At 47.4% G+C, this 27,210-nt stretch overlaps 2 protein-coding genes across 4 annotated transcripts in view; one reads left to right on the top strand and one right to left on the bottom strand.

Annotated features, from left to right (window-relative positions):
• Positions 1–158: 158 nt before the first annotated feature.
• Positions 159–8,155, bottom strand: SYNPO2L (synaptopodin 2 like; the record flags this gene model as incomplete). Of its 3 annotated transcripts, none has more annotated exons than XM_081104974.1 (4): positions 159–2,365; positions 5,852–6,366; positions 6,800–6,951; positions 8,051–8,155. In XM_081104974.1, 4 exons carry the CDS (start codon positions 8,153–8,155, stop codon positions 159–161), a joined length of 2,979 nt encoding a protein of 992 aa, XP_080961100.1. The 3 variants fall into 3 exon arrangements, with proteins under 3 accessions (XP_080961100.1, XP_080961101.1, XP_080961102.1); XM_081104975.1 differs by having other exon boundaries at positions 8,060–8,155; XM_081104976.1 differs by lacking the exons at positions 5,852–6,366; positions 6,800–6,951; positions 8,051–8,155 and adding an exon at positions 4,274–4,373.
• A 5,452-nt stretch (positions 8,156–13,607) lies between these two features.
• SEC24C (SEC24 homolog C, COPII coat complex component) overlaps positions 13,608–27,210 on the top strand; it is a 28,563-nt gene continuing 14,960 nt past the window's right edge. The window contains exons 1-3 of the mRNA XM_081104999.1: positions 13,608–13,673; positions 15,409–15,608; positions 17,885–18,020. Coding sequence (XP_080961125.1) covers positions 15,437–15,608; positions 17,885–18,020 — 308 coding nt within the window. The 5' untranslated portion in view covers positions 13,608–13,673; positions 15,409–15,436. The remainder of the gene's footprint in view (positions 13,674–15,408; positions 15,609–17,884; positions 18,021–27,210) is intronic.

The following is a 27,210-nucleotide window of genomic DNA, read 5'->3' as shown; positions in this document are numbered from 1 at the left end:
AGGAGGAACGGGGATGGGATACCAACTCCAAAACTACCTCTGGCAGGAGGGAATTTAACCTCCAAATGCCCGAGAGCAGGGTTGGATTAGGTAGGAGAAGCAACTTTAGGAACTGGGGAAGCAACTAGTTCTCCTTGGTCCTGGGAGCTGTGCCCTGTTCAGTGGTGGCCTGCACCAGGCCGCCACACCTGAGCCTGCAATCCCGTTTTGGTGGCTGAAAACCTGGGCCTGGCTACCTGGAAGCCACAGGAGCTGGGTGAGGTCCCAAGACCCCTGGGAGACTCTGGAGGAGGGGCTGGGCTGAGGACAGGGACTGAGGCCAGCTCTGCCCTCCAGATGGGCTCGTCCAATGTAGTGGCTGCTCTGGGGGCAAGCACAGTGGGGCCCAGGGGTTCTGCAGTGGGTTGGGGTACTGGAGTGGAAAATCGGCGGACCTCCTGGATTCGGGCCGTTTTGGGGGGCCCTGAGGAGGTGGGACCAGGAGTCTGGGGAGCCTCATCAAAACAGAACATGGCAGTTTTCAGTTGGTAGGGCTGGTGCCGCATGAAATCCAGAGCCTTGATGCCCTGCTTGGGGGTTGCCCGCGGCCCCTGGGATTGGGCCTTATTAGGGAGAGTTCGGCCAGCCTGGGGGAAATAGGGTGAGAGCAGTGGGTTGTAAGCAATAGGAGGCGGGGCTCGGATATTGGGTGAGTATTTCCAGGAAGGGGGCAGCGAGGGAGTAGGAGAAGGGCTCCGGGGCCGAGGGCCGAGGCCAGGACTAGGTGCGGCCTCTACCACGAACCTGTCCGCTCGGCTTTGCCGCTTGGCAAATAGCTCCCCACCCCGGCCCTGAAGCCTGGGTGGCTCAGGGATTCCAGCGGAAGGGGCTGCCCCATTCACTAGCCCTTCGGGGAACCCTCGAGATGAGGGCTTGGGAGCCACTGGGGGTGGAGTCTTAGGAGCCATAGGGGGTGGAGTCTTAGGAGCCATAGGGGGCGGGGTCTTAGGAGCCACGGGGGGCGGGGTTTTGGGTGTCACGTGAGGCAGGGTCTTGTAACTCCTGCCCCCTGGTGGCTGCATGAAGTTGCAGGCTTCAGCCCCCAGGCTCAGCGCATCCTCCTCCGGGCCAGACTCCGCACCCCCGGCCCGGGGCTTCTCATCCAGGTTCTGCACCAGCGACAGCAGCTCGGGGTTGGGCGAGTTCTTCGTCTCCTCGTTCCCCTGCCGGAACATCTGCTTCCGAGTCCCCCGACGCCGGGCCTCCTGGAGGATGCCCGTGCGAGCGGCTGGCACGGAGATGCGCTGCTCCCGCGCGCTGGGGGGCTCGGGGGCGGCGGGGCCGGGGGCGGGCGCCTCTGGGCGCGCAGCGGGTCGCAGAGGCGCCGACAGGAAGATGGAAGCGGTGGAGGTCATGGCAGCCGTGCTGGAGGGAGCGGGGGGCTCGGGGGCCCCGCCTGGCGTCACAGGACGATGCGGGGCTGGGATGTACAGGGAGCTGGTGGCCGTCACGGGGCCCGAAGAGCGCGGGGTGCCGGGGGAACTGGAGGCTGGCAGATGGCTGGGAACCCCGGGGGTGGAGCTGGGCAGAGGGGCGGGCCCCTGAGGAGAGGCCAGGAAAGGTGGTGGAGCAGGGCTGAGGCCGCCCAGGCTTTCGCTCGCCCTCTTGGGGGCCACGGGCCGGAAAATGACCGAGGTGGTACCTGGACGCTGCCCCTGAAAGCCCGGGGTAAAGGGCCGGGCTGACCGGTTAAAGATGCTGGGAGTTGGGGTAGGGGCTCCACCGCCTGGGAGGAAGGGTCCGGGGCCCCCCAAAGGGCCTGGCGACGCGGGGAGCCCGGCCGCCTCGGGGGGAGCACTCTGGGCCCGAGGGGGGGACTGCAGGGCGCGCCCGTGGAGCGCGGCTCCCGGCGCGTCCCCGGCTCCCGGCCCGTCCCCCGCCGGCTCCTGGGGGCTGGAGGCCGCGCGCTGGCGCTGCTGCTCGAAGAGCTGGACCCCTCTCCCCGAGGCCTCGCTCAGCTGCCCGCCCGGCCCCGGGCCCCGGCCCTCGGCTGCGCCTGAGCCCGGCCGGGCCAGCTCCATGTCCAGGTAGGGGCTGTCCCAGTCGGACTGGTTGGTGAGGCTGCGGGCGTCGGAGAAGGCCTCCTCGTCCAGCTCCGATTCGCTCGTTGGCGGGACCCCGTCTTCCTCCTCCTCGGCGCCTGTCCCAGCTGCAGACCCAAAGCTCACCAGGGTGTATTTCTTGGCTCTCTGCCGCCTTTTCTTAAACATAAGCACCCCCTTGGAGTGGGGGTTGGGGGCCGCCGTCAGCAGGGACGCAATCGTCCGGCATTTGCTCTTGGCCTCCTTCACGCTCTTCTCCTGGAGGCTCTCTGCCCGTTGCAGTTCTGAGGAGGCCGGAGGGGAAAAGCTCGTGAGCCTCCTGGCGTCCATTTCCCCAGGCTCCCACCCCCTCCCCAGCCCCCTCCCCAGCCGGCCGCCTCGGCCCTCCCACCTCCCGCCTTCTCAAGGTCCTCTGACTTGGGGGCCGATTGGAGGGTGAAAGGTGAAGCCAAGGACACTTGGAAGGAAGGCAGAGTCTAGCTGGCTGTCCAGACACCACCCTGACCACAGCTCTCCCATCCTCGCCTCCCTCTACTCTGCTATCTTCCCAGAGATGTGCTCTTACCCACCCCACTCACATTCCTCCCTGCCTCCCTCCATTTCTGGCTGACAACGCAGGGGTAGGTTGGGGGTGGGGGGTCACTTCCCAGGCAGAAAGATGAGGCAGGTCCCAGGGAGACAAAAGATGAGAAGGGACACCTTTCTCCCACCACAGAGATCACATTACAGAGATCTCAGAAAGTTCGGGACTTACTCATCCCCTATGATAAGGACACAAAGGACCCTTAGCAACAAGGATCTTCATTCACAATTCCACCCCCGTGGACATGCCGTCCACATCATATACATTCATAGGAATAACCCACTACCCAGCATTTCAACAAGCATATGGGGCTAGTAAAAGCCAGCTGTGGGCACATTTTCTCATGTACCTTTCTCTCTCATTTACACATACCCGAGGTTATATATACCCTAGTTCACACAGGTATTTAAACAAAAACACATAGAGTCACTTAAATATATTCACACACATGCACACTCCAGATGGCCCTTCTTCCCGGAGTTCCCCCTGCAAAGGTCCTTTTCCTAAAAGTTTGAGCAAAGTTTTAGAGCAGACTTTGGCCTTCCAACTGCCAGGCACTCTTCTTTTGCCTCACATCCCGCTACTCACAGCTAGGAATAGCGTCAGGTCCGAGATGCAGGAAAAGCCAGAGTGCTGCTCTCCGAGGCAGTCCTCCAAATCTTTATGCCTCAAAGTCACCGAGTAAATCTGTTCACCTTTCCCCCCAGCTGAGGTTGCAAGTGGAGTAATCTTCCTTAGGGGTCAGCCTTCTAGGTAGAGAGCTCAGGCAGCCACTACCAGACTGGCACAAAAGGATTATATACTAAGGGGAGGCAGGGCTTCCCATGCCATGTGGGGCCTGGGAGGTGGGGCCCGGAAGTGGGAGAGGCTGCCCTGCTGCTGGGACCCTGCCTTGGGCTTTCTGATCCATGATCCCCAGTTCCTCCTAAAAAAAATTCTTGAAATTCCATCTACTTTCTACTCAAGAGACCGAGCTCCCTTCTTATTAGAGCTCTCAATGTGCCCATCGCCACATTTATACCACAGAATAGAACTGTGAACAAGAGAGAGATATTGGAGTCAGAGTTCAGCTTAGGTTTTTGGTTCTGGGGAGAGTTACTTCACTTCATTGAAGTTCAGTTTCCTCATCTGTAAATGAGAATGATAATAGCTACCTCATAGGGTTGCTATGAGGATTAAGTGAGATAATGTAGGTAAATTTAGCATTTAACAGCAGCCATAAGTTCCACTGTGAGTAACCATTACTATTAAAGCTTTCTTGTCAGTAACTACACCTGTATACAGACACTTTCTTACTCACACCTATTTTCTCCCACATACAGACCTTAATATATTCATAGATTATTCACCCTTCTCTCTCATACACACACTCTCCCCTTGAGTTTTCTACAGCTCACGTGGTCACAAACCTCTTTGACATGTGACCACAGCATTAGTCCATTCTGAGAGAGGGGTCATGAAACTTTCCTTAGAAAAGAAGGAAGAGGAAGGCAAAAAGGAGGAATAGATGAGGGAGTAAGACCTTTCCCAAAGACCTCCCTTCCTAACTGTTGATGCATTCCCCTGCATTCTAGATCCCAGGACTCCCTTGGCTATGGGAAGGTAGTACCTGCATAGAATGGGTCCTGTAGCTCAGGAGCTGGGCCTGGAGCTTTGTTGGAGCTGGCTTGGCTGAGGGGCTCTTGGCCGATGGGCTCAAAGGTCTCCATGCCGAGAAAGGCAGTGTTGGCTGGAGCTGGACCAGCTTGAGCCACCCCCCATGCCTTTTAAAGCCCCTTTGTCTTGTCCCCAGAGCTGGCAGCTGAGTGAGCTCACTCTGCTATTTTTGGAGCCTGTCCCCCTCCCTCCTCTGGCCTGCTCCACAAGCCCCGGTGTGATAGACGTGGGCACCTGCCTGCCCTTCCCCCCACTTCACCCCACTGGACAATGAGGTCTGCTTGACTAAAAATAGCCCTGAGCCACTAACTCCAGTCTCACCCAGCATGATGGGAAGGGAGAGAGTGCTAAAATGAGAATTGGGGATAAGCATGGGATCCTGGGCATGCATCTGGAATTTCTTTGTGGTATATGGGACATTCTTAGGATGCCAGACGCTAAACTGTCACATCTTTAGTTTCTAATACAGACTTAGAGACACAAAAATTCTAGGGATCAGGAATCAGAATGGTGGAGGGGAGGAATGGGAGATGAGAACTAGAGGGATAATCCAGAGATTTCCAAGGTGATGAGAAAGGGCTCTGGGGAGAGGCATGGTAGGCATAGGATGGGGAGAAAGTTCACTCTTAGACTGTGTTCTATAGCTCACATCAAAAATAGCAGAGCGCTTGAGATAAGTGGAACTGTGTTTTGTGGTGGTTTTTTTTTTTCTGCCCAGGCCTACATTCTTGCCTGAGATAAAGAGCTGAAGATCCCTCCCTCTACCACTTCCTAAGGCAGCGGTTCTCAACCTGTGGGTCGCGACCCCTTTGGGGGTTGAACGACCCTTTCACAGGGGTCGCCTAAGACCGTTGGAAAACACATATATAATTACATATTGTTTTTGTGATTAATCACTATGCTTTAATTATGTTCAATTTGTAACAATGAAAATACATCCTGCATATCAGATATTTACATTACGATTCATAACATTAGCAAAATTACAGTTATGAAGTAACAACGAAAATAATTTTATGGTTGGGGGTCACATGAGGAACTGTATTAAAGGGTCGCAGCATTAGGAAGGTTGAGAACCACTGTCTTAGGGACTATCCCGTAGCCTCCCAGTCCCCAGGAATGCTAACTGAATTTACAAAGGTCAAAGGCTGCTCTGATTCTATGCCTGCATTTAACACTGAAGAGGCCCTGTAGCCGTGCCCTGCTTCAAAATACATCCTATATCCAGCACCTAGCAAAATTATAGCAAGGACAACAAGCAAAGCCTTCATTGATTCATGTCTCTTTCCAACTTCCCTACTTACCCTATTACTGAGTTGGGTTGAACCACCTGTACCTTTTTCCTGCACTAGTTCCAACAGCAGAAATAATGGGGACCATGAGAATAATTATTTCCCTCTCCTACTCATCACTCTTCTCCACTTGCCCCCAAGACTATATCCAAGGGAAGAATAAGGTATGGTTATGACGGGGTAGATTTAGGGCTCAGATGAAAAGATCCTGGCTAGGGGGAGATGGTTCAGGCACTCACTGGCTTGCTTGGCCTTCTGGGTGTAGGTGGTAGTAAGATCTTCTGCCACCGGGTGGGAAACAGGCCCCACCATAGGGATGAGATGAGGGCCAGGCCGGAGGGTACCATGGGGCAACAGCAGGGCCTCAGCTGGGGGTGGCTTAAGGGTGGCCCCATTCTCCGAAGATGGGGAGCTCACACGGCTATCACCCTGGTTGGAAGGGCCAGGGATAGCAGGTGCCGGCTCTGCAGGGCTGTCAGACAGGTAGACCTCATCAGGTGGGGCTCCCGGAGGGGTGGGCCTTGTGGGGCCTCGGCGGCGGGGTCGGCGGGGCTTCTCCTGGGTGGCAGGGCCATCAGCATCACTGTCTGTTTCTCCGTAGTAAGCCTCACTATCAGGGGGTGAGAGGAGGCTCCCAGGCTGAAGAGACTGGGGAACTGGAGCACCAGGGGGCTCAGGACTCATCGGAGATAAAGGTGACAGCACCTGAAGCTCACCAGGGGATGGAGATCGCACAGGCCCTTCATCCTCTACCCTGCGAAAGATGAGAGAACTTGAGAAATGGGTTGGATGACTGCCAGCTAGGGATCTGGAGGGGATGGGAAAAGGAGGTAAGGGGAGAAGGGCGATATAGGTGGAATGGGTTGGGGAGAGTGGAGCTCTGAAGGCAAACTGGGAGGCAAATGTGCTTGGAGGACTGTGAGTAGAAATGGGCTTCGAGGGAGATGTGATAATGAGACAGGCAAGGGGTTGAAGGAGGCCCACACACTCAGATAGCCACTCGACACTCCATCCCTAAATTACAGATCTATGCAAGCCCTTTGGAGGCCTACACTAACATCTATACTCCAGCACTGATCCACGAGCAGAAATAGGTACTTGTCAGTTGCTGAAGCCAGGCCAGTGAGACACAGAGCTGAGTCAGGGAGCAGGGGGACAGGGTGGGTCGCCTTGGGAAGAGTCCATACCTCTGCACAGTGAGGACAAGTTGAGTCCCTGAGGCATCGATGAGGCTCATGGCACTGGCGTGAGAGAGGCTGGTGCAGGAGACCCCATTGATGGCCAAAAGCTGGTCCCTCTCTCGGAGTCCTGCTCTGCCAGCCTGGCTCCGTCTTCGAATCTGAGAAGGTGTTGGAGGAGAGAGTGTAGGTGAGGGAGGGCTCCAAGGGGGAATAGCATGAAAGGAGTTAGGACGCGAAGGACCCATGTATGGAAGGGATTTTCAGTGTAAGAAAGGGTGGAGAGGGGCATGGGACTGCAGTTAAGGGGGCCTTCCTAGAGGGAAGAAGGTACAGAGTGGAGGGAGCAATACATTATATGAGGGGAAGTAGGATAATCATCCAGTGAGAGGATTGGGGGCAGGACCGGTGCTAGAAATGACTTTCCAAGATTTTCCTCTAAGGGCAATATCTATACTAGCAATAGTTCACTCCCAGGCCTAGGAATCCCAGGCACTATTATCTACATAGTCTAATGTTTTAGAACATTATTCCAGATTGGAGGGAGTCCTGCAGATTCTGGGAGACTGGGATTGTGTGTGTATAGGTGTGCCATGGTGGCTATCTTTTACTGAGTGCTTGCTAAATGTTAGGCATGGTGCTAAGCACTCTACATGCATTAGTGCATTTAATCCTTGGAGTGGTTCTATGAAGTAGCAACTCTGGTTACCCACATTTTACAGTTGAAAAAATTAAGCCTGTACGATGAAACCAATAGGGCAACAACTTCAACTGACAGGCTAGCACCAAAAAAAGAGTCTTGCCTCGTGAGGAAGGATCTGGCGTAGGAAAAGAGGAGCATGGAAGGCATGGGCAGGGCAGGGCAGGGCAGGGCTGGGCTGGCATGACAGCCTCAGCCCATCACATATCAGTTTAGTTAGAGAGAAATTAGAACCTTCCCTACATTCCTGGAGTTTGGGGTAGAGGCACAGACCCAGGAGACTGGGTGGCCAGCCCTGAGCCTCTGCTGCTATGGTGCCGCAGGGAACGGAGACGGAGTCTCTTCATCTTCGCTACCAGAAACCAGGAATTCCCTTTTCTAATAGCCCCCACCCCCACAAGAAGCCGGTGTTCAGGCATTACTTCCCCCACCAAACTTTAGCATGCTTCCCTGCCCATCTACCCACCCCACTCCTCCTCCTCACCGCCTCCCACTTCACCACATGACCCTTCCCAAGTTCCCCCTTTCCCTGAAACCTCAATGTAGGGGCTCTCCCTTACCTTGGATACCTGTAAGGGTTTCCTCTGCTCGGCCCCCCCCTGAAGTCGGAAGCCCCAGGGGGCTCCCCCTGACAGTGTGACCAGCACCTCCTTCTCAGCACCCATGGCTCAGGTTGGCCTATGGCCCTCGGAGTGTGGACAGTGTCCCAGGGAGAGGAATCGGGGTGCTGGTACCCCGTCCGGCCTGTCTGGCTGGCTGTCCTGCTCCTGCTGCCCCAGGCCTTCCCCCCCACACCACACACCACAGGCAGGCAACTTGGCCCTGGGATCAGTACAGTCCAGCACACGTGTCCTGTCAATCGGAGTTGTGCTCAAAATAGTTGCCGGCTGTACTCTCCCTCCCCCAGCTCTATTGCTCCCAGAACTAATTATAGTAAAAATTTCTGCTCTCCCCTGTCCCCCATTCTCCTGCAGGGGCCTTTTACTCAACACTCAGACTAGTAGTTCTCTGGGCTCTGTAACTCACATACACCCTTTCAGGGACTGTGGTTTCCCCGATAGGATCATAGACTAATTCCAAGTGCTTTCCTCCAAAGCTCATTTCAAAGTGGCAGCAGCAGAGGCTTCAATTCAAGAGCAAGGAATGGCTGGGTTTGTCCCACAAGTTCTCAAGCTTCCTGGAAAGGCGTGCCCCTTCCTGCATGAATCTACCTACTAATCAAAATGGAGATCTATCTCCCACTGCAGTGCTGGGTGCAATTTAGAGGAGTTCTGATCAGCTTTGCTCCAGCTGAACAGTTGCCTGTTCCATAAAGCCTTTCATGCCCATCTCCTGACTCACTACCTATACAATAGGCCTTTCTTCCTCTGGGCAACAGATGTATCAATATATTTCTATCGTTGTATTTTTCAGCCACTATTACAGTTTGTCTATCTGCCTGTCTCTCTCTTAGATTATGAGAAACTTGTGTGCAACAGCCAATTAACAGCCCACAGAACAATGACAGATATGAATAGTGCTCAATAAATCTTTGCTAACCCAGCCAGTGTGGCTCAGTGGTTGAGCATCGACCTAAGAACCAGGAAGTCAGGTTTCAATTCCCGGTCAGGGCACATGCCTGGATAAAGGGCTTGATCCTGTGTGGGGCATACAGGAGGCAGCTGATCAATGATTCTGTCTCATCATTGATGTTTCTATCTCTCTCCCTCTCTGAAATCAATAAAAATATATTAAAAAATAAATGTTTCTAAATTAAATTACCTGTTATAATAAGGTGGTCATGGACAGGTGAATACAAATAGTTGTGCATAAATATGCCAACCTATCCTATATAATAAAGAGCTACTATGCAAATAGTCATCACACCCTCATGCCATCACCCTATAACACCTCAGACACTCAACCCTGGGGAGAGAGGAATGGGGACCAGCCAGGCACAAATGAGCTCACGAGAGAGGAATGGGGACCAGCCAGGCTGCAGCCTGGGAGAGGGACAAGCCTCCCACCCCACAATCCCAGGCGCCAGCAGCTGGGGCTGCAGCCCGGGAGAAGGATAAGCCACCCACCCCGCAGTCCTGAGTGCCTGTGGCTGCGGCCCAGGCAAAGCCACCCACCCACAGTCCTCTGCGGCTGAGGCTGGCTCAGGTCCTGGGTGTCTGTGACCAGCCAGAGGAGGGAATCCTGGGTCCCGGGTGTGGGATGAGGCAGAGGGGGTTAGGGGCGATCAGGCCAGCAGGGGAGCAGTTAGGGGCAATCAGGCAGGCAGGCAGAGGTGGTTAGGGGCAATCAGGCAGGCAGGCAGGCGAGCAGTTAGGAGCCAGCAGTCCCGGATTGTGAGAGGCAGTCGGACATCCCCTGAGGGGTCCCAGATTGGAGAGGGTGCAGGCTGGGCTGAGGAACCCCCTCTCATGCATGAATTTTTTGCACCGAGCCTCTAGTCCAGCCGTGGGCAAACTACAGCCCGTTTGAAATGAATAAAACTATTGAAAAAAAAGACCATACCCTTTTATGTAAGGATGTTTACTTTGAATTTATATTAGTTCACACAAACACTCCATCCATGCTTTTGTTCCGGCCCTCTGGTCCAGTTTAAGAACCCATTGTGGTCCTCGAGTCAAAAAGTTTGCCCACCCCTGCTCTAGTCTCTATATATAAAAGCCTAAGTGACCGAATGACTGGTTGACTGGTTGCTATGATGCACACTGACCACCAGGGGGCATATGCTCAATGCAGGAGCTGCCGCTGGTGGTAGTCAGTGTGCTCCCTCAGCCAACCTCCCGCTGCCCCAATTGGCCCTGATTGTCAGCCAGGCTGAGGGACCCCACCCATGCACGAATTCATGCACTGGGCCTCTAGTCCTATATAATAAAAGAGAAACATGTAAATTAACCATCCCTCTGCTATGCTCAAGCCATGCCCACCAGCCAATCAGGAGCAAGTATGCAAATTAACCCAACTAAGATGGTGGTGGCCAGGGAGTGGAGCGAGCAGGAGGCTTGGGTTGCCCCCGGCGATGGAGGAAGCCAAGCTTCCCACCTGCCTTGGCCAGCCCTCGGCTCCACTCAAGGCTACAAAGTTTCAATTATAGAAGATAAATAAATCCCAGAAAAAAAGAAAAAAAAAAAGAGAGGCTGGGAGCTTGGGTCGCCGGGGGATGTGGCAGCCTGAAAACGACCATCAGCCCCTCACCTAGGCTGGCCAGGCACCCCAGTGGCATTCCCCCACCCTGAAGGGGCTGTGGGGAGCCTGAAAACGGCCCTCAGCCCCTCACCCAGGCTGGCCACATCCCCAGGGGGTGAGGGTGCCCGCTGGGAGGTTTGGCCAGCCTGAAAACAGCCCTCAGCCCCTTACCCAGGCTGGCCAGGCACCCCAGCGGAACCCCCACCCTGATCTGGGACACCCTTCAGGGCAAACCAGCTGGCCCCCACCTGTGCAACAGGCCTCTATCCTATCTAATAATAGACAAACATGGTAATTGACCATACCTTCGCTATGCCTCCCATGGGCTAATCAGCATGATATGCAAATTAACCACCAACAAAGATGGCATCTAATTTGCATACTGCAGGCAGGGTGGGACAGCGCCATCCTGCCTGCCCCACCGCCATCCGGGCCTGCTATTTGCCACCTGGAGCGGTGGGGCAGGACAGCGCCATCCTGCCTGCCCTGCCGCCATCCAGGCCTGCTATCTGCGACCCGGGGCAGCGGGCGTCCCATGTGCGACCCCACCTGGGGCGGCCGGGTGGGGCAGCGAAGCCTTGAAGGCGGCTCCGGCTGGAGCGAAGGCCTGGGTCCCGGGTGCTGGAGGGAAACCGGTGCCAGCAGCCAAGGGAAGGGAAAGCCTATTGCATGAATCTTTTTGTGCAACAGGCCTCTAGTCCTATATAATAAAAGGACTAGATAATATGCAAATTGATCCTAATAGCAGAACCACTGGGAATGACTGGTCACTATGACACACACTGACCACCAAGGGGCAGACGCTCAATGCAGGAGCTGCCCCTTGGTGGTCAGTGTGCTCCCACAGGGGGAGATCTGCTCAGCCACAAGCCAGGCTGACGGCTGCCAGCACAGCGGTGGTGGCGGGAGCCTCTCCTGCCTCCTCAGCAGTGCTAAGGATGTCCGACTGCAGCTTAGGCCTGCTCCCCGCTGGCAAGTGGACATCCCCTGAGGGATGTTTGACTGCCAGCTTAAGCCCGATCCCCCGGGGGGGGGGGGGGCTAAGCCAGCAGGTGGACACCCCTGAGGGGTCCCAGACTGCGAGAGGGCACAGGCCGGGCTGAGGGACGCCCCCCCCCCCCCCGACACCCAGCACACAGATTTTTGTGCACTGGGCCTCTAGTGTCAATAATAAAATCCCTACTAATTTTTAGGTTTCCATTACACGAATGTGTCCTATGTTAAGATATCTCTGTTATAAAACATAACATTATGGTGCTGTAATTATCAAAAGCTAAAGGACTTCCTGGAATAGCTGTTCTGCTAGTGTGCCAAATGCTGTTTGCCTTATTGTATGTAGTCATAGAAAACACCTGGGATACAGAATCAGCCCTGGACTTGGATTCTCGTTCCATCATTTATTTGCTGAGTGACCTTGGACAGTTACTTGACCTCATCAGTAGGAAGAGTATCTAAATATCCATTCATTCACTATTTAAACATTTATTAAGTGTTAGCTACATGTAAGTCATTGTGCCATACATTGTGGCTTTCATTCAATCCTCAGTGTGCATTGGAATAACCTGGAAAACTCTTAAAGCTACTAGTTCCTTAAAATAAGATAGAATATAGAATTAGATGATTGTATAAGGAAATAATTTATCAATGTAAATATATATGAATATATGAAAATATTATTTGACCTAGACTAGTCCTAGACTAATAGGTCTCAATCTTCAGTGTAGGAAAGGAATCGTCAGGAGGGCCTGTGAAACCATAGCTTGCTGAGCCCACCTCCAGAATTTCTGATTCAATGTATTTGGGGTGGTTCTGAGATTTGTATTTCTGAGATTTGTATTTCTAACAGGTTCTCAGGTGACACGTACATTGTTGATCCAGGATCACACTTTGAGAACCCCTGACCTGGACTGTAAACTCCTGAGGACAAGAACAATCTGCTCATTTACTAAGTAAAGCATGCTCATGACCAATTCAGCTTCCAGCACAGACTACAAGTGTAATTTTTTCAATGTATGAACCACTCTGTGCCTCAGAATAACTAATATTTACCGTCAACAATATGAGAGAAGAATTTTTGTGCACTACTGCGTTCCCAGAACCAAGAACATGGCTTGGCACACAGCAGTGCTCAAGGACAATTATTAAATGAATAAATATGATTGAAAGGGTTAAATGAGGTCATGTATATTTAAAAAAATTGTACAAATATTAGCTACAATTAGTGTTACTCTTTAGAGGTAATAATTACTCTAGAAACTGTAGCTCTTCCATATGCTGGAGGCATTCTGAGAGCAGAGACCATCTCCCTTTCACATAGCTCTGCATCTAAACCAAGGAGCTGAATAAAAGTGGGTAACTTTCACTGGTGCTCACTATGGTGCCAGGCAATCTACGGGACTATAAGGAGGGCACAAGCTCTTAGAAGGGCATTTAATATCCTCTCCACTTTACCGATGAAAGAAACTGAGGCGGGGATTAAGTTGCCCAAGATAGCGAATTGCAGAGCCAGAACTCGAACACGTTAAGTCCAGCAAAGGTCATGGGTGAGAACAACATGGAACGCGGAAATCAATGGGGTCAAAGGTCAGCAGGAAGTGGCTACGGTACTCTAGGTCAGAGATCACTAACATGTCATAGGCGATTGAGGGTTGTTACTGAAGATAGTTTGACCTAGTCTTCCCAATCGCGTCTCAGCTGGTGAGACCATAAAGCGACGGGGACATCTGGGTGGATTACATAAAATAAAAAAATTAAAAAAAGCGCAAATGTATAAGAATCTGCGGAACCTCCCAAGAGGCGGCTCTGATGGGAAAAGAAAGTGACGCATGCGCGGCATCCGGGTTCCTGGGCGCGTGCCCACTGTAGACGTGGCAGAAGGAGGGGACGGGCCCTGGAGCGTGTGGGCGGAACTTCCGGGGCCGACAAGACAGCCCCCTCGGAACCGGAAGTGGAGCCTGGGAGCCTTGACGTTAGGAACGAAGTCGAGCCTGGATCTGGAGCCGGGTGAGGAGTGGCATCGGGTGGTTGGTGGGTAGGAAAGAAGCGGAGAGGCCGGGGTGCCACTGGCCAGATCGGGGTTCAGGCTGAAAGGGAAGGGAGGAGCCCAGCGGCGGGGCCGGGTGAGAGACCCTCACCTCGCGCATCCGCAATCCAGGATCAGTCTTAGACCCTCCCCTCCCTTCTCTCCTCCCGGCCCCGATTCCGGCTCCCGCTTCCCGCCCCGAGCCTATCGAAGGGCGCAGGACGCTCGATCCCCATGCTTAGTGGATCAGCCCTCTCTCGTCGCGGCCCGAGAAGCTGCCCTGGCTCCTCGGGCGTGATCCCGGCGCCCCCAGCCTCCGCAGCCCGACTGCTTCCCGAGTTCTAGGAAGCTTGTCCCGCCCCCTGGGTTGTCACCCTGCGACCGTCCACCCAGAATGGCGTGGAGACTTGAGCCTGCTCCAAAGTCTTGGGTGTGTTTGAGGGAATTATTTCCTGGAGAAGAAGCTCCTGCCCTCCCACCCCAACCCCACACCGACTTTAGGGAGATGAGGGGAGGGGAGTATCTGTCAAGCTTAGTGTTGTGACCTGTGTACGGCTTAGGATTTGGAAGAACAGCGCCTGAGGTGGCTCTGAGCTTAAAGCCAGGAGCATCCCCGCTTTTCCGGAGTCAGGATGACCCTTCCTCGCAAAGGGAAGAGGCCTCTGGTTCCGCTGCAGCAGCTGTGAGCTCTCCTGCTCCGGGGCCCGTCTGTCGGTAGGAGAGTGGGAGGGATGAGGCCGTTCAGAGTAGATGTGGTCGGATAGTCCTGTTCTTGGAAGGACCCGGCAAAGGGCCTCTGATTCATTCCTCTGTTGCTGGGCAAGATGGTAAGAATTTGGTGGTGGCCTAGAATCATGACAAGCATATGAAACGAGCAGACACAGGAGAGTTGGAGTGCATTGGGATTTGGATACTCATAGTCCCTCTGCTTGGTGGATAAGGTGAATGATCTTTTCTTGTTTTTTTTTCCATGAAATTTTACTTTGCTGCTGATTCTTGAATTGTTTCCTTAGAAGTTTTTTGTGCCTGGCCTGCACACAGTGCTAACCTGCTAGAGTTTTCAGGTGGCCTTTACAGTTAGTTATTCTAATGCTTCAGTTCTAAGGTACATGCACTCTTTTGAGGGGAAGATTGGAGGTGGAGTAGCATTTAGATTATTGTAGCTTAGTCAAAGAATGTCATTTCTCTAATCAGTCGCTCTGAAATTTGCCTTTTGAGGGGGGAGGGAATTTTCCTGATCTGCTAGACATGTAGCCTGAGTGATTAAAAATGACTAGCACACTGGACTGTATCCAGTGTTTGTTGAATGAATGGATGCGAGAGTGAATGAATGGAAAGTGAGAACATTGTTTCATTTACCTGTAATATCACAGGAGTTCATCAGTGGCAGGACTCCTTGTGTGTCTAGAAATCATACCACCCTGGGAGTGGGGGCTGCAGCTCCATTCCAGGGGACCTCTCTGCAGTTGAAACTTACACCCTCTTGGCAGTGACAAAGCATGGGATTCCGAGTAACAAAATCCTTACTTTGGGGAGTAATCTGGCTACTGGTTGGGGCAGAAAATTACAAAGATCCTGTGGAGTGTGGGAATGATTAGGCTGATCACTGCCTGATAAGGTCAGTCCTTTTTTTCTGTCTACTTCCCACCCTGTATAGTTGCTCTCTTTTTAGAGAGTTGATTACGACTAATTTCTCTCTTCTCTCTTATCTTATAGGTGAGACCAAGTTGGGGATGCTCTCATAATGAATGTCAACCAGTCAGCTCCACCTGTGCCGCCGTATGGGCAGCCCCAGCCTGTCTACCCAGGGTATCATCAATCCAGCTATGGTGGGCAACCAGGATCCACAGCCCCTCCCAACACGTATGGAGTCTACAATGGGCCAGTACCCGGCTACCAGCAAACACCTCCTCCAGGTATGTTTCCGAGGTTGGGCTGTCTTGCCCTGCCAAAATGGTCTAGAGAGTTGGGGTGACGGATTGAGGAACATGAATCTGGCTCTTGGCCGCTGAGAGCCCCTCCCTGGGGAGTCTGCCCTTCCCTGTTTTTACAGAACGTAACTGTGTTTCTGCCTTAAGACATCTAAGGGAGCACATCTTCCATGTTCAATGGCAGTTCATTTCCTATGGGTGTCACCTGCAGTTCATTTCCTATGGGTGTCACCTGTGCAGCCTCACCTGGCTACATTGTTTGCAGATGGAAGGAAGTGTTGTGGTTACAGCTCCTTCAGAGCCTATGACCAGGGTTGACTATTTCCTGTTCACCTAAAGTCTTCCTGGAATTACTTGTTCCATATACCATGCTATGCTAAATGCTTTATGCTTTGCTTTGTGTGTGTGTGTGTGTGTGTGTGTGTGTGTGTGTGTGTGTGTATATATTTAATTCACATCCAAGGACATACTTAGAGAGAGAGGAGAGAGAGCAAGGGACAGGAAGGGAAGGAGGGAGGGAGGGAGGGAGGAAGGAAGGGAGGGAGGAAGGGAGGGAGGAAGGGAGGGAGGGAAGGAGGGAGAGAGAGAGATTGATTGATTGGTTGCCTTCTGTACTGGCCTCAACCGGGGATAGAGCCCACAACCCAGGTTATGTGCCCCGACCGGGAATTGAACTGGCGACCTTTTGATGCACAAGCTGATGCTCAACTAACTGAGCCACTCTGGCCTGGCATTCCTCATGTGTATTGATAATGCCTCTCATTGGACGGACTGTCCTATCAATTAATGACTTTGGGACATGGGGAGCTAGTTTGTGGATGAAAAGTGTGGTGTTTGCCTGAGTTTTGGTGTCTCTCATATCTTTCTACTGATAGTCCTTTTCCTTTGCTTGAGTTTCCTCTGATTTTTAGAGGCTCAGTAATATCAGGACAATAAGAGAAGACTTTATCTGATGCTACCTTAAAATCAGTGCTTGGCTTTTACTTTTTCTTTTTTTAAGAGTAGCTAATACTCTACAGATTATCCTTAAGGACTCATTGAGCACCATATCTTTGGTTAGACTAGTTGAGGACTTAGGGTATGTCAATGCTTTATGCTTTTTAAGAAAGTAAATCCCATGAAGGAGGCATAGGTGAGATGTGGGAAAAGAAGTATTATCATTTAAATTATAACTTTGAAAAAAAAAATCATGAAATGATGAGATTAGGTCTCAGGTTTCTGGAAGAGGTTTACTCTGGGTTGGAACTTTGGCTGGACAGAGTCCACCTCAGTCTGTCAAGTCCTGGCTTATCAAGATGGAGTTTGGCATTGCCTCAAGAGGAAGCTTTATTATTGAGAGGAGAACTTATCTGGTTCTGTGATGGCTAGTGAGCAGGTTCAGATTAATCATGTTCCTGTAGGCAGGTTCTGTAGTGTCTAATCTCTGCTGAGGGCAGAGCAAAAGAAAAACAAATGTTTGAACAGGGGTCAGCATCATTTTCAAAATGATGTGCCAGGTAACTAATTGCTTTCTCCCTGCGTTTCAGGTGGGAAGGATGGTTGGGGCTAGTAGAAGGAGCTTTGATGGCAGCTCTGATGAGCAGAAAGGATGGAGTCCAGCTTTTGTGAAGACATGGGTGGCACCACTAATGGGAGGGCAAGCCAGCTGTCCTGACTGAACTATTGAGTGGAAACAAAGGCTCCAACCTATGGGAACACTTTTCTGAGCCATGTGCTATTGGGAGAGTGAACACTTAGAAGAGGATGAAGAGAATATGGTTGGGATAAGTAGAATATATGAAAGGAGGTTGGCAGAATATTTTCCCCAAGAGGTGCCTTTCCTTACAACTTAGCTCAGTGTATTACTTGGTCATTTTCTTTGCTACCTTTCTCATATATGTTCCAAGTTTCTAGTTTCTGAAGTGTGATCTTTTTCCTTAAAATAATTAACCTTTATTCTAAGGTGAGAACTTTAGGCTGTCCTGGATTGACTGCATGAGAGTAAGTATATGGTGATCATAGGAAGGCCCTACATTCCTGTAGCTCTGGCTACAGCTTCACTTGTAATGTATGGGTCTAGGAGAGTGGAGGCTCTCTGATTGGGCATCAGTGTTCAGAATCTGCTGTAGTTAGATTTGCATATTGATGGTGTCCTTTTAATTACAAAGCTGTGGTATTGGGCCAGTGAAGGTCTGTGCTTATTGATCCTTGCTTTGCATTCCTTGCTCAGGATAGAGGAGACATTATTTCCCAATCACTTAGTTTCTGTCCTTTACCCTCAGGTGTGTCAAGAGCCCCACCTTCTTCAGGGGTGCCTCCAGCCTCGACAGCACAGGTCCCTTGTGGCCAGGGAGCATATGGCCAGTTTGGCCAAGGAGATGTACAGAATGGGCCTAGCTCCACTGTTCAAATGCAGAGGTATGTACTCAGGTCAACCTAAATTGGTCTGATGATGAAACTGGAAGGCTTAGGAATGTCTGAGGGCCCATTTCCTTTTCTTTGTCTTTTATTTATTTATTTGTATGTATGTTTGTTTACTTTTTCACCTTCTTTCCTCTGTGAATTTAACATAATATTTTTTATTTTTAAATTGAATTTATTGGGGTGACATTGGTTAATAAAATTATATAGATTTCAGGTGTACAATTCTGTAATGCATCATCTGTATATTGTATTGTGTGTTTTACCCCAGGTGAAGTCTCCTTCCATCACCATTTATCCCCCTTATACTCTCTTCTACTTATCACCACTCCCCTGCCCCTCTGGTAATCACCATACTGTTGTCTGTGTTTATGAGGTTTGAGGTTTGTTTTTGTTTTATTTTTTGTATAATCCCTCTCTTTGCCTTTCTTTTAGATAGCCTTTTCTCTTTCTGCCACCTTTTTGTATTTTGTTTTTCTTTTTCCAGGTTACAGGTGCTGCTGCTGTCCACTCTGTGGATTATTGACCTATTCTTTTACACATTCTTTCTCTTTCTTTGAACCTGAGTCTTTTTCCTGACTAGGCATATATCTTCAATAATTATTTAGATCCTACTAAGCCTACCCTAAGGGAGGAACAGGAAGAAGGGACCTCAGGATTATTTGTCTCCTCTGACTTCCCTCTTTCCTTTAGATCAGGTACTTAATAGGACTTATTGGCTAAGTTCAGGTGTGACCAGTTATGAAAGAAATGATACTCAAAGCCATATATGTAATTCTTTGAAAGCTTTCATTATTCATTAAGGCCAATATGTTGTTATTATAATCATTAAAAAAAAGGAAATCAGCCCTAACAGGTTTGGCTCAGTGGATAGAGCGTCGGCCTGCGGACTGAAGGGTCCCAGGTTCAATTCTGGTCAAGGGCATGTACCTTGGTTGCGGGCATATCCCCAGTGGGGGTGTGCAGGAGGCAGCTGATTGATGTTTCTTTCTCATCGATGTTTCTAACTCTCTATCCCTCTCCCTTCCTCTCTGTAAAAATCAATAAAATATATTAAGAAAAAAAGGAAATCACATGAATGATGAAAACTTTGGTGGTGCATGATCTGTTTAACTGTGGGTAGAGTGTGTAGTAATGGAAGAGTCACCTTCTGACATTTTTATTGGGTGTCCAGAATGTATATTTTTCACATTGAATGCAAGCCTGGAGAAAGATCCTGAGAAGCTCTCCCAACCCTATGTGTTGGAATACTCTGGAAGCAGTATAGGGAATTCATTCATTCATCCACTCAAAAAATATTTTATACCATTATGTGTCAGACATTATTCTAGAAGTTGGAGATAAAGCAGTAAACAGAACAGAACAAGTCTCTGCCCTCATGGAGCTTACAATTTAGTGGAATACACAGGATAACAAGTAGACAAATATAAATAAGAAATAAGCCAAAACCGGTTTGGCTCAGTGGATAGAGCGTCGGCCTGCGGACTGAAAGGTCCCAGGTTCGATTCCGGTCAAGGGCATGTACCTGGGTTGCGGGCACATCCCCAGTGGGAGATGTGCAGGAGGCAGCTGATCGATGTTTCTCTCTCATCGATGTTTCTAACTCTCTATCTCTCTCCCTTCCTCTCTGTAAAAAATCAATAAAAAATAAAAATAAAATAAAACAGAGTGAGGATATAGAGAATGACTGGTGAGGAGGTAGGACGCTGTTTTAAATACATTGGTCAAGGAAAAGCCTCCCTGAAGTGATATTTGAAACCTTAGTGAAATGATGAGGGAGCGCTCGCTCCCTAGGTCTGGGAGAATGTGGGAAGAGCAAGAAGGCCAATGTGGCTAGCAGTGAAGGTCTCAGTGGAGAGGGGAGGAGATAAAGTAGGAACATAGGCAGGAACCGTATTATACTCTGCTTTGTAAGACATATGAAGAAGTTTAAATGTGATTTTAGTTGTTGTGAGAAGCCATTGGGGAGTTTTAAGCTGGGAGTAATGTTCCCATTTGTTTATTTATGCAATGGATATTTTCATTGTAATATAAAACACATACAACAAACATTCAATAAATTATAAAGTGAACCCCCTTGTAACTACAACCCAGATCAAGAAATAGAACTCTGCCACGTACCCCAAAAGCCCATTTCATGTGCCCAATTAAATCATAGCTCTCCTTCCCCCGATAAGTAACAATTATCCTAACTTTTATGGTAACCATTTTTTGTGTTTTTAAAAATAATTTACACTTAAGGTACATTCCTTAGATACCACAGTTTAGTTTTGCCTATTAAAAACAAAAACAAGCCCTGGCCAGTGTCTCTAAGTGGTTAGAGTGTAGCCTGGGCACCGAAGAGTTGTGGGTTTGATTCCTTTGGAAGGCAACCAATTGATATGTCTCTCTCACACTGATGTTCCTCTCTCTCACTCCATTTCTTCCTCCCTCCCTCCCTCCCTCCTCCCCTCCCTCCCTTCCACTTTCTCTAAAATATATATGTATATATATATATATATATATATGTCCTCAGGTGAGGATTAACAAAAATGAAGTACAGACAAACAAACAAACAAAAACAACAACTTAATGTGTCTTTTAAGTGTATAGATTCCCTCTCTATCTCTCTTACTGTTTATTATTGAAGAACCCAAGCCAATTGATCTGAAGAGTTTCCCAAAGTCTGGATTCTCCTGGTTGTATATTCATGTTACAGTTTACTGTGTTCCTCTTTCCTCTGTATTTCCTGCAAATTGGAAGGTGAATACAGAGACTGGATCCAAGTTTGATCCCTTTGGGTAGTGTGGGGCAAGACTATAAAGGAGCCACATAATACCTTGTTTTTTTCTCGTTTTGTGATGTTTGCAATTATTGGTGCTTAATGCATCTGTATATTAATTTTTTGGAATGGTGATGCTCTAATTCTTTTGTTTCTTTTCATTTATTTGTTTGACTACCATTATAGACAGTTCTTATCATCTGTTATTTGTTTGCTAGCTGTGTAATTCATGTAGGATAAATGCTTGATTCTTTACCTTTATTTACCAGTTTACAAGGAAATGAATTGGTCCTTTGTTATCTACTGAAGGTGACCAATTCTTCTTTTTAATATCATTATGAATTTATAGATTTAGACATATTTGATGGGCTTCAATCCACTGTAATTATTATCATTATTGAAGTGGAAAATGTCCCACCTTCGACCAATTTTGACATGATCCTAATAATCTTGCAATATGATAAGATGTTCCAAGCTTATCTTATACATTTTATGCTCCAGACCAGGAATTAGCCATTTTCCCAAGAAATCCTTTATTTAGAGTATATAAAATTTCTGTTATAATATAAATTATTGTTATTGTTGTTTTTAATTCTCATCCAAGGATATTTTTCTCCATTGATTTTTATTTTTTAAATATTTTTATTGATTTCAGAAAGGAAAGGTGAGTGAGATATAGAAACATCAATGATGAGAGAGAATCACTGATTGGCTGCCTCCTGCATGCCCCCCATTAGGGATTGAGCCTGCAACCCAGGCCTGTGCCCTTGACCAGAATCAAACCCAGGACCCTTTGGTCCACAAGCCGACTCTCTATCCCCTGAGCCAAATCGGCTAGGGCTCCATTGATTTTTAAAGAGAATGGAAGGGTGCTTGGGCTGATGCTCTACCTCTGAGACACACCGGCCAGGGCAGAAATTATATACTTTTATTGATTTCAAAGAGGAAGGGAGAGGGAGAGAGATTGAAACATCAATGATGAGAGAGAATCATTGATCGGCCGCCTCCCAAATGTCCCCTACTGGGGATGGAGCCCATATTGGGCATGTGCCCTTGACTGGGAATCGAACCCGGGACCCTTTAGCCTGCAGGCTGATGCTCTATCCACTGAGCCAAACCAGCCAGGGCAGAAATGATATTTTTTATTGTAATCTGGGTACTAGAAATGTTCATTGCTACCTGATTGGTCATTTTCTAGGCCTTTTCAGTGGACATAGCTAAGGAATACATATCTACACATATTAAAGGTAAAATAGCTCATTATTTTAAATTTGTACTTCCAGTTCAAACTGAAGACTACAGAGCCTTTACTTGACCTCTTTATTATATCTATATCCCTTTTCTTCCACACCAGGAATCTTGGTTCTTATGGCCATGGGAAGATGGAATTAGAATATTGGAATATGCCCCAATTTCTTTTTTATTTTATTCCTTATTATACACAACAGTCTCAGTACAACAATACTAACACTATCACAAATGTGATTACTAAAAATATTTTTTTTTAAAATATTTTATTGATTTTTTTTACAGAGAGGAAGGGAGAGGGATAGAGAGTTAGAAACATCGATGAGAGAGAAACATCGATCAGCTGCCTCCTGCACATCTCCTACTGGGGATGTGCCCGCAACCCAGGTACATGCCCTTGACCGGAATCGAACCTGGGACCTTTCAGTCCGCAGGCCGACACTCTATCCACTGAGCCAAACCGGTTCCGGCTAAAAATATTATTTTTTTAAAATTGCATATGCTTTTCCCAGTCTCAAAAAAATTTTTTTTTAAAAGGACACATATGTAATACCCTTTGTAATACTTTAAGCAATAAAACAATTAAAATTTTTTTTTTATCATTATGATATTTATTCAACTGCTATAATAATGTTCAAAATAACAATCAAAATAGACATTTATGTCTGTCATAACACAGTCTGTATGAGTGCAAACCAGGTCTGGTATAGTCATCCCATGACAGTCAAGGACCTTGGCTCCTTCCATCTTGTTGTTTCACTTCCTCAGTGCAAGGCTTCCATCCCATAGTCCGAAATGTCTTCCAAGCTCTAGCAATTACTGCTACCTTCCAGACAGCAGGAGGGAGAGAGAGGAGGAAGGGCATTCTCCCTTAGAGGTTGTACATGACATCCTCTCTCCCTTCCATTGACCAGCCATCTGAACTGTAAGAGACAGTCTTTATTCCACACAGTGATGACGCCAGCTGATGATGGGATGTTCTATTCCTCAGGAGTTAGTGTTAGTGAACAAATAGCATCTCTCATCACAGCCATACAATCAATATCCTATTATTTTTTAAAAAGAGGTCACTTTGCTGGATTCAAGAGTAGAAGTAGAGAATCCTGTTAGGATGTTGTAGTAATTCAGGTAAGAGCTGATCTTTTGGTTTGGTTTAGGATGGTAGTGATAGAGTTATGAGAAATAGTCAAATTTGGGATACATTTTGAAGGTAGAGTCAGTAGGATGTGAGTTAATAGAGAAAGAGGAATTCTGGATGTCTCTTGTTGGCTTAAGAAACTGGGTACTATTTACTGAAGTGAGAAATATTTGAGAAGGAGCAGATTTTTTTTGTTGGGGGGATATTAAGGATTTTATTATGTACATTATAGATTTAAGAAAGGTACTAGCTCAGACACTTCCAGTGAAGATGGCAGAGTAGATTTTTTATTTATGCCTTCTTTTTTAAAAATATATTTTTATTGATTTCAGAGAGGAAGGAAGAGGGAGAGAGAGATAGAAACATCCATGATGAGAGAGAATCATGGATTGGTGCCTCCTGCAAGTCCCCCATTGGGGATCGAGCCCACAACACGGGCATGTGCCCTTGACCGGAATTGAACCTGGAATCTTTCAGTTCGCAGATCGACGCTCTATCCGCTGAGCCAAACCAGCTAGGACCAGAGTAGATTTTAAAAAGAAAAAGCTACCGCCCTAACTGGTTTGGCTCAGTGGATAGAACGTCGGCTGGGTTCAATTCCAGTCAAGGGCACGCATCCAGGTTGCAGGCACATGCCTGGTTGCAGGCTCTTCTTTAGCCCAGGCCCTGGTCGGGTACGTGCAGGAGACAACCAATTGATGTGTTTCTCTCACATTGATATTTCTCTCTGCCTTTCCCTCTCTCTTTAAAAAACAATGGAAAAATATCGTCAGGTGAGAATTAAAAATAAATAAATAAACTTAGCATCAAAACAAAAAAATAGAAAACAAAAAAATAGAAAAAAACACAAAAAAATAGAAAGAAAAAGCTACTAGCTACCAAATAGAGATGTTAACTGTAGCTCATGAATGATGTCAGGACTGGAGATACACATTTGAAGATCTTCAGTATAGAGATAGTATTTAAAGCCACGGGACTAGATGAAATCACTTAGAAAATGAGCATTGAGAGTAAAGAATAGAATTGAATACTGAATTTTAAAAAGTCAGAGGAGGAGCCATCAAAAGATACTGAGAAAGAGCAGTATAGTGAGGGAGGAGATTAGCCAGAAGAGTGTGGCATCCTGTAACTAGATGAAGACAGAATTTCAGAAAGGCAAGAGTAATTAGCTGTTGTCATTTGCCGCTGAAAGGTAAGTGTCATTTGCAGACTGAGATTGCCAATTGGGTTTGGCAAGGTTCCATGTCATTGACAAATGCAGTTTTAGTGGAGATATGAAGATAGCGATTTAGTTGGAGTGGGTCAAAGACTTTCAACTGGGTAGTAGATTAATATAACCTGAAAAGCCGTTTACTACAGACATCTAGAAAGGAGAAAGGAAATAGAAACAAAAATTTTCAAGTCCATAATCAAGCTTAAGAGAAAGACAGTGAAATCCTCAAGTGCTAGAGATACCAAGTGGGAACTGAGAATGAGTGTGGCGGGCTGACACTGGGGCTGCCTGTGTGGAGGGTGGGAGTATTATCTTGAGACCTGGTGACTTAAGTTTAAGCAGGTATTGGGGATGGAGGATGAATCTTTCGGATTTTCTGAACTGAGGTTTCGAATGAAGACCTTGTTTATGAAGTCTGGACCTGAGCTGTACCTTCCGTGAACAGAGACCAGAAAAAAAATCTGCACACTGCCTGAGGGAGAATCCTGTTTATCCTGGTTGGCTGTGGATAAGTGGGGGAAAGGTTTTGGGACTGCAGATGGACAGAGAGGTCTTTTTGGAGTGATGGAAATGTTCTAAAGGTGTATTCCGGTGATGGTTGCACAAGTCTATAAACTCAGTAAAAATTTTGAATTGTATGCTTAAAAGCAGTGAATTTGATGGTATGAAAATTATATCTCAAAGCTTTTTTAAAAAAAATTATTCTTGAATGGCAGTATCATTGGAATACCTTTCAGAAGCAAATGCAACACAACCACACTCCCTCAACCCAGTCTGTAAGAGATTGTCAGGAAAAACAATATTGATTAGGATAAATAGAGACTGTTAGAGGAGAGCAGATAGGATAGTACCTTGCAAGCATTAAGGGAATATAATTGTCAACATGGAATTATGTACCTAGCTAAGAGAGAGGGCAAATACAGAGATTTTCAGACAGAGACTGAGTGTTTTACAACTGAGAGTTACAACTCTCATTCAGAAAACTAAGGGAAAAAAAGAAAAATGAACCCAGAAAGAAGGAGCCTTAAAGAGACAGAGAAATAGTAATTAAAGTAGAGACAGCAATTCTTTTGTATTGGTTGGCTAAAAAGAGGCACAAAAGCTTGAGAGGGATATGAGTTTTTAGGCTAATTTTACTTGATTGGATTTAAAAAACACAACTTCATTGACATAATTTACATGCCATGTGAACTTAAAATGTACAGTTCAGTGGTTTTTACTGTATTCACAGTTATGTGCAACCATCATCAGCCAATTTTAGATCATTTTGTCACCTCAAGAAGAAACACCATATCCTTTAGCTAAGTAGCTACCCCTATGTAACTATTCCTTCAATTTCCCACACCCCCTACTCTAAGCAACCATTAATTATTATCTGTCTCTATCAGTTTCCCTATTCTGGACGTTCATGTGAGTGGAATCATATACTATGTGATATTTTGTAACTGACTTATTTCATTTAGCATAATGTTTTCAATGTTTATATTGTAGCATGTATCAGTACTTTTCTTTTTATGGCCAAGTAATATTTTATTGTGAGGATATAATACCCACATTTTGTATATAGATTTATTCCCTGATGGACATTTGGGTTGTTTTCACCAAGGTTGGCTATTTTTTGAGATGTTTGTGTGGTTTTGTGCTGATGGGAATGATCAGAGAAAGAGGGAGACATTGAATGGAAAGTACATTCAAAAGACAAGTTCCAGAATGGAAAAAAGATACTAACACATAAAATAGTATCCAGACTATGTAAAGAACTACTTCTTAATAAGAAAAAGTCAATCCAGTTGAAAAATAATAGACAAAAAAACAGAATAGGTATTTTACAAAAGAAGAGATACTAATGGCCAAAGAACATTTTAAAAAACCGTTCATTGATGATCGCCAGGTGGGGGGTTGGGAGGATGGGTGAAAAAGGTGAAAGGGATTAAGAAGTACAAATTGCCAATTATAAAAATAATCACAGGATGGAAACAACCAAGGTATCCTGGGATAGAGAACTGGATAAAGAAGATGTGGTACATACACACAATGGAATACTACTCAGCTATAAGCAACAACATGGATGGACCTTGAGAATATTATGCTAAGTGAAATAGTCAGAAAAAGCTAAGAACCATAGGGCATATAAAACTGGAACTTGTGAACTCAACAGCAGTGTCGTGGTTGCCAGAGGGAAGGGGGTCGGGGGTGGAGGTGGTCCTAATATATGGTGACGAGAGAAGATTTGACTAGGTGGTGGGCACACAGTGTAATATACAGATCTTGTAACAGAAACCCACACCTGAAACCTATATGATCATAGTAACCAATGTCACTCCAATAAATTTAATTTAAAAAGAAATAAAGGTCACAGAAAATAAAGCATGTACAGCATAGGGAATATGGTCAATAATATTGTAATAACTATGTGTGGTACTAGATTTAATCAGGACGATCACTCCTAAATTATATAAATATCTAATCACTGTGTTGTATACCCTGAAACTAATATAATATTGTATGTCAACTCTAATTGAAAAATAAAATAAACACACTACACTGTTCAACTCCATAAATAATGGAGAAAAAAACAGCACACAAATTAAAAAAGCACAACAGGCCGTAGCTGGTTTGGCTCAGTGGATAGAGTGTTGGCCTGCAGAACGAAGGGTCCTGGGTTCTATTCAGGTCAAGGGCATGTACCTCAGTTGCAGGCTCCTCCCTGGCTTGGGTCATGGTCAGGAGGCAACCAATCTATGTGTTTCTCTCACATCGATATTTCTCTCTGTCTTTCCCTCTCTCTTCTCTCTAAAAATCAATGGAAAAATATCCTCGGGTGAGG

The sequence above is a fragment of the Myotis nattereri genome (assembly GCF_964212035.1).
Source record: "Myotis nattereri genome assembly, chromosome: 13".
Lineage (NCBI taxonomy): Eukaryota > Metazoa > Chordata > Mammalia > Chiroptera > Vespertilionidae > Myotis > Myotis nattereri.
The sequence above is the reverse complement of the archived record's forward strand: the minus strand, read 5'-3'. Positions and strand labels throughout refer to the sequence as shown.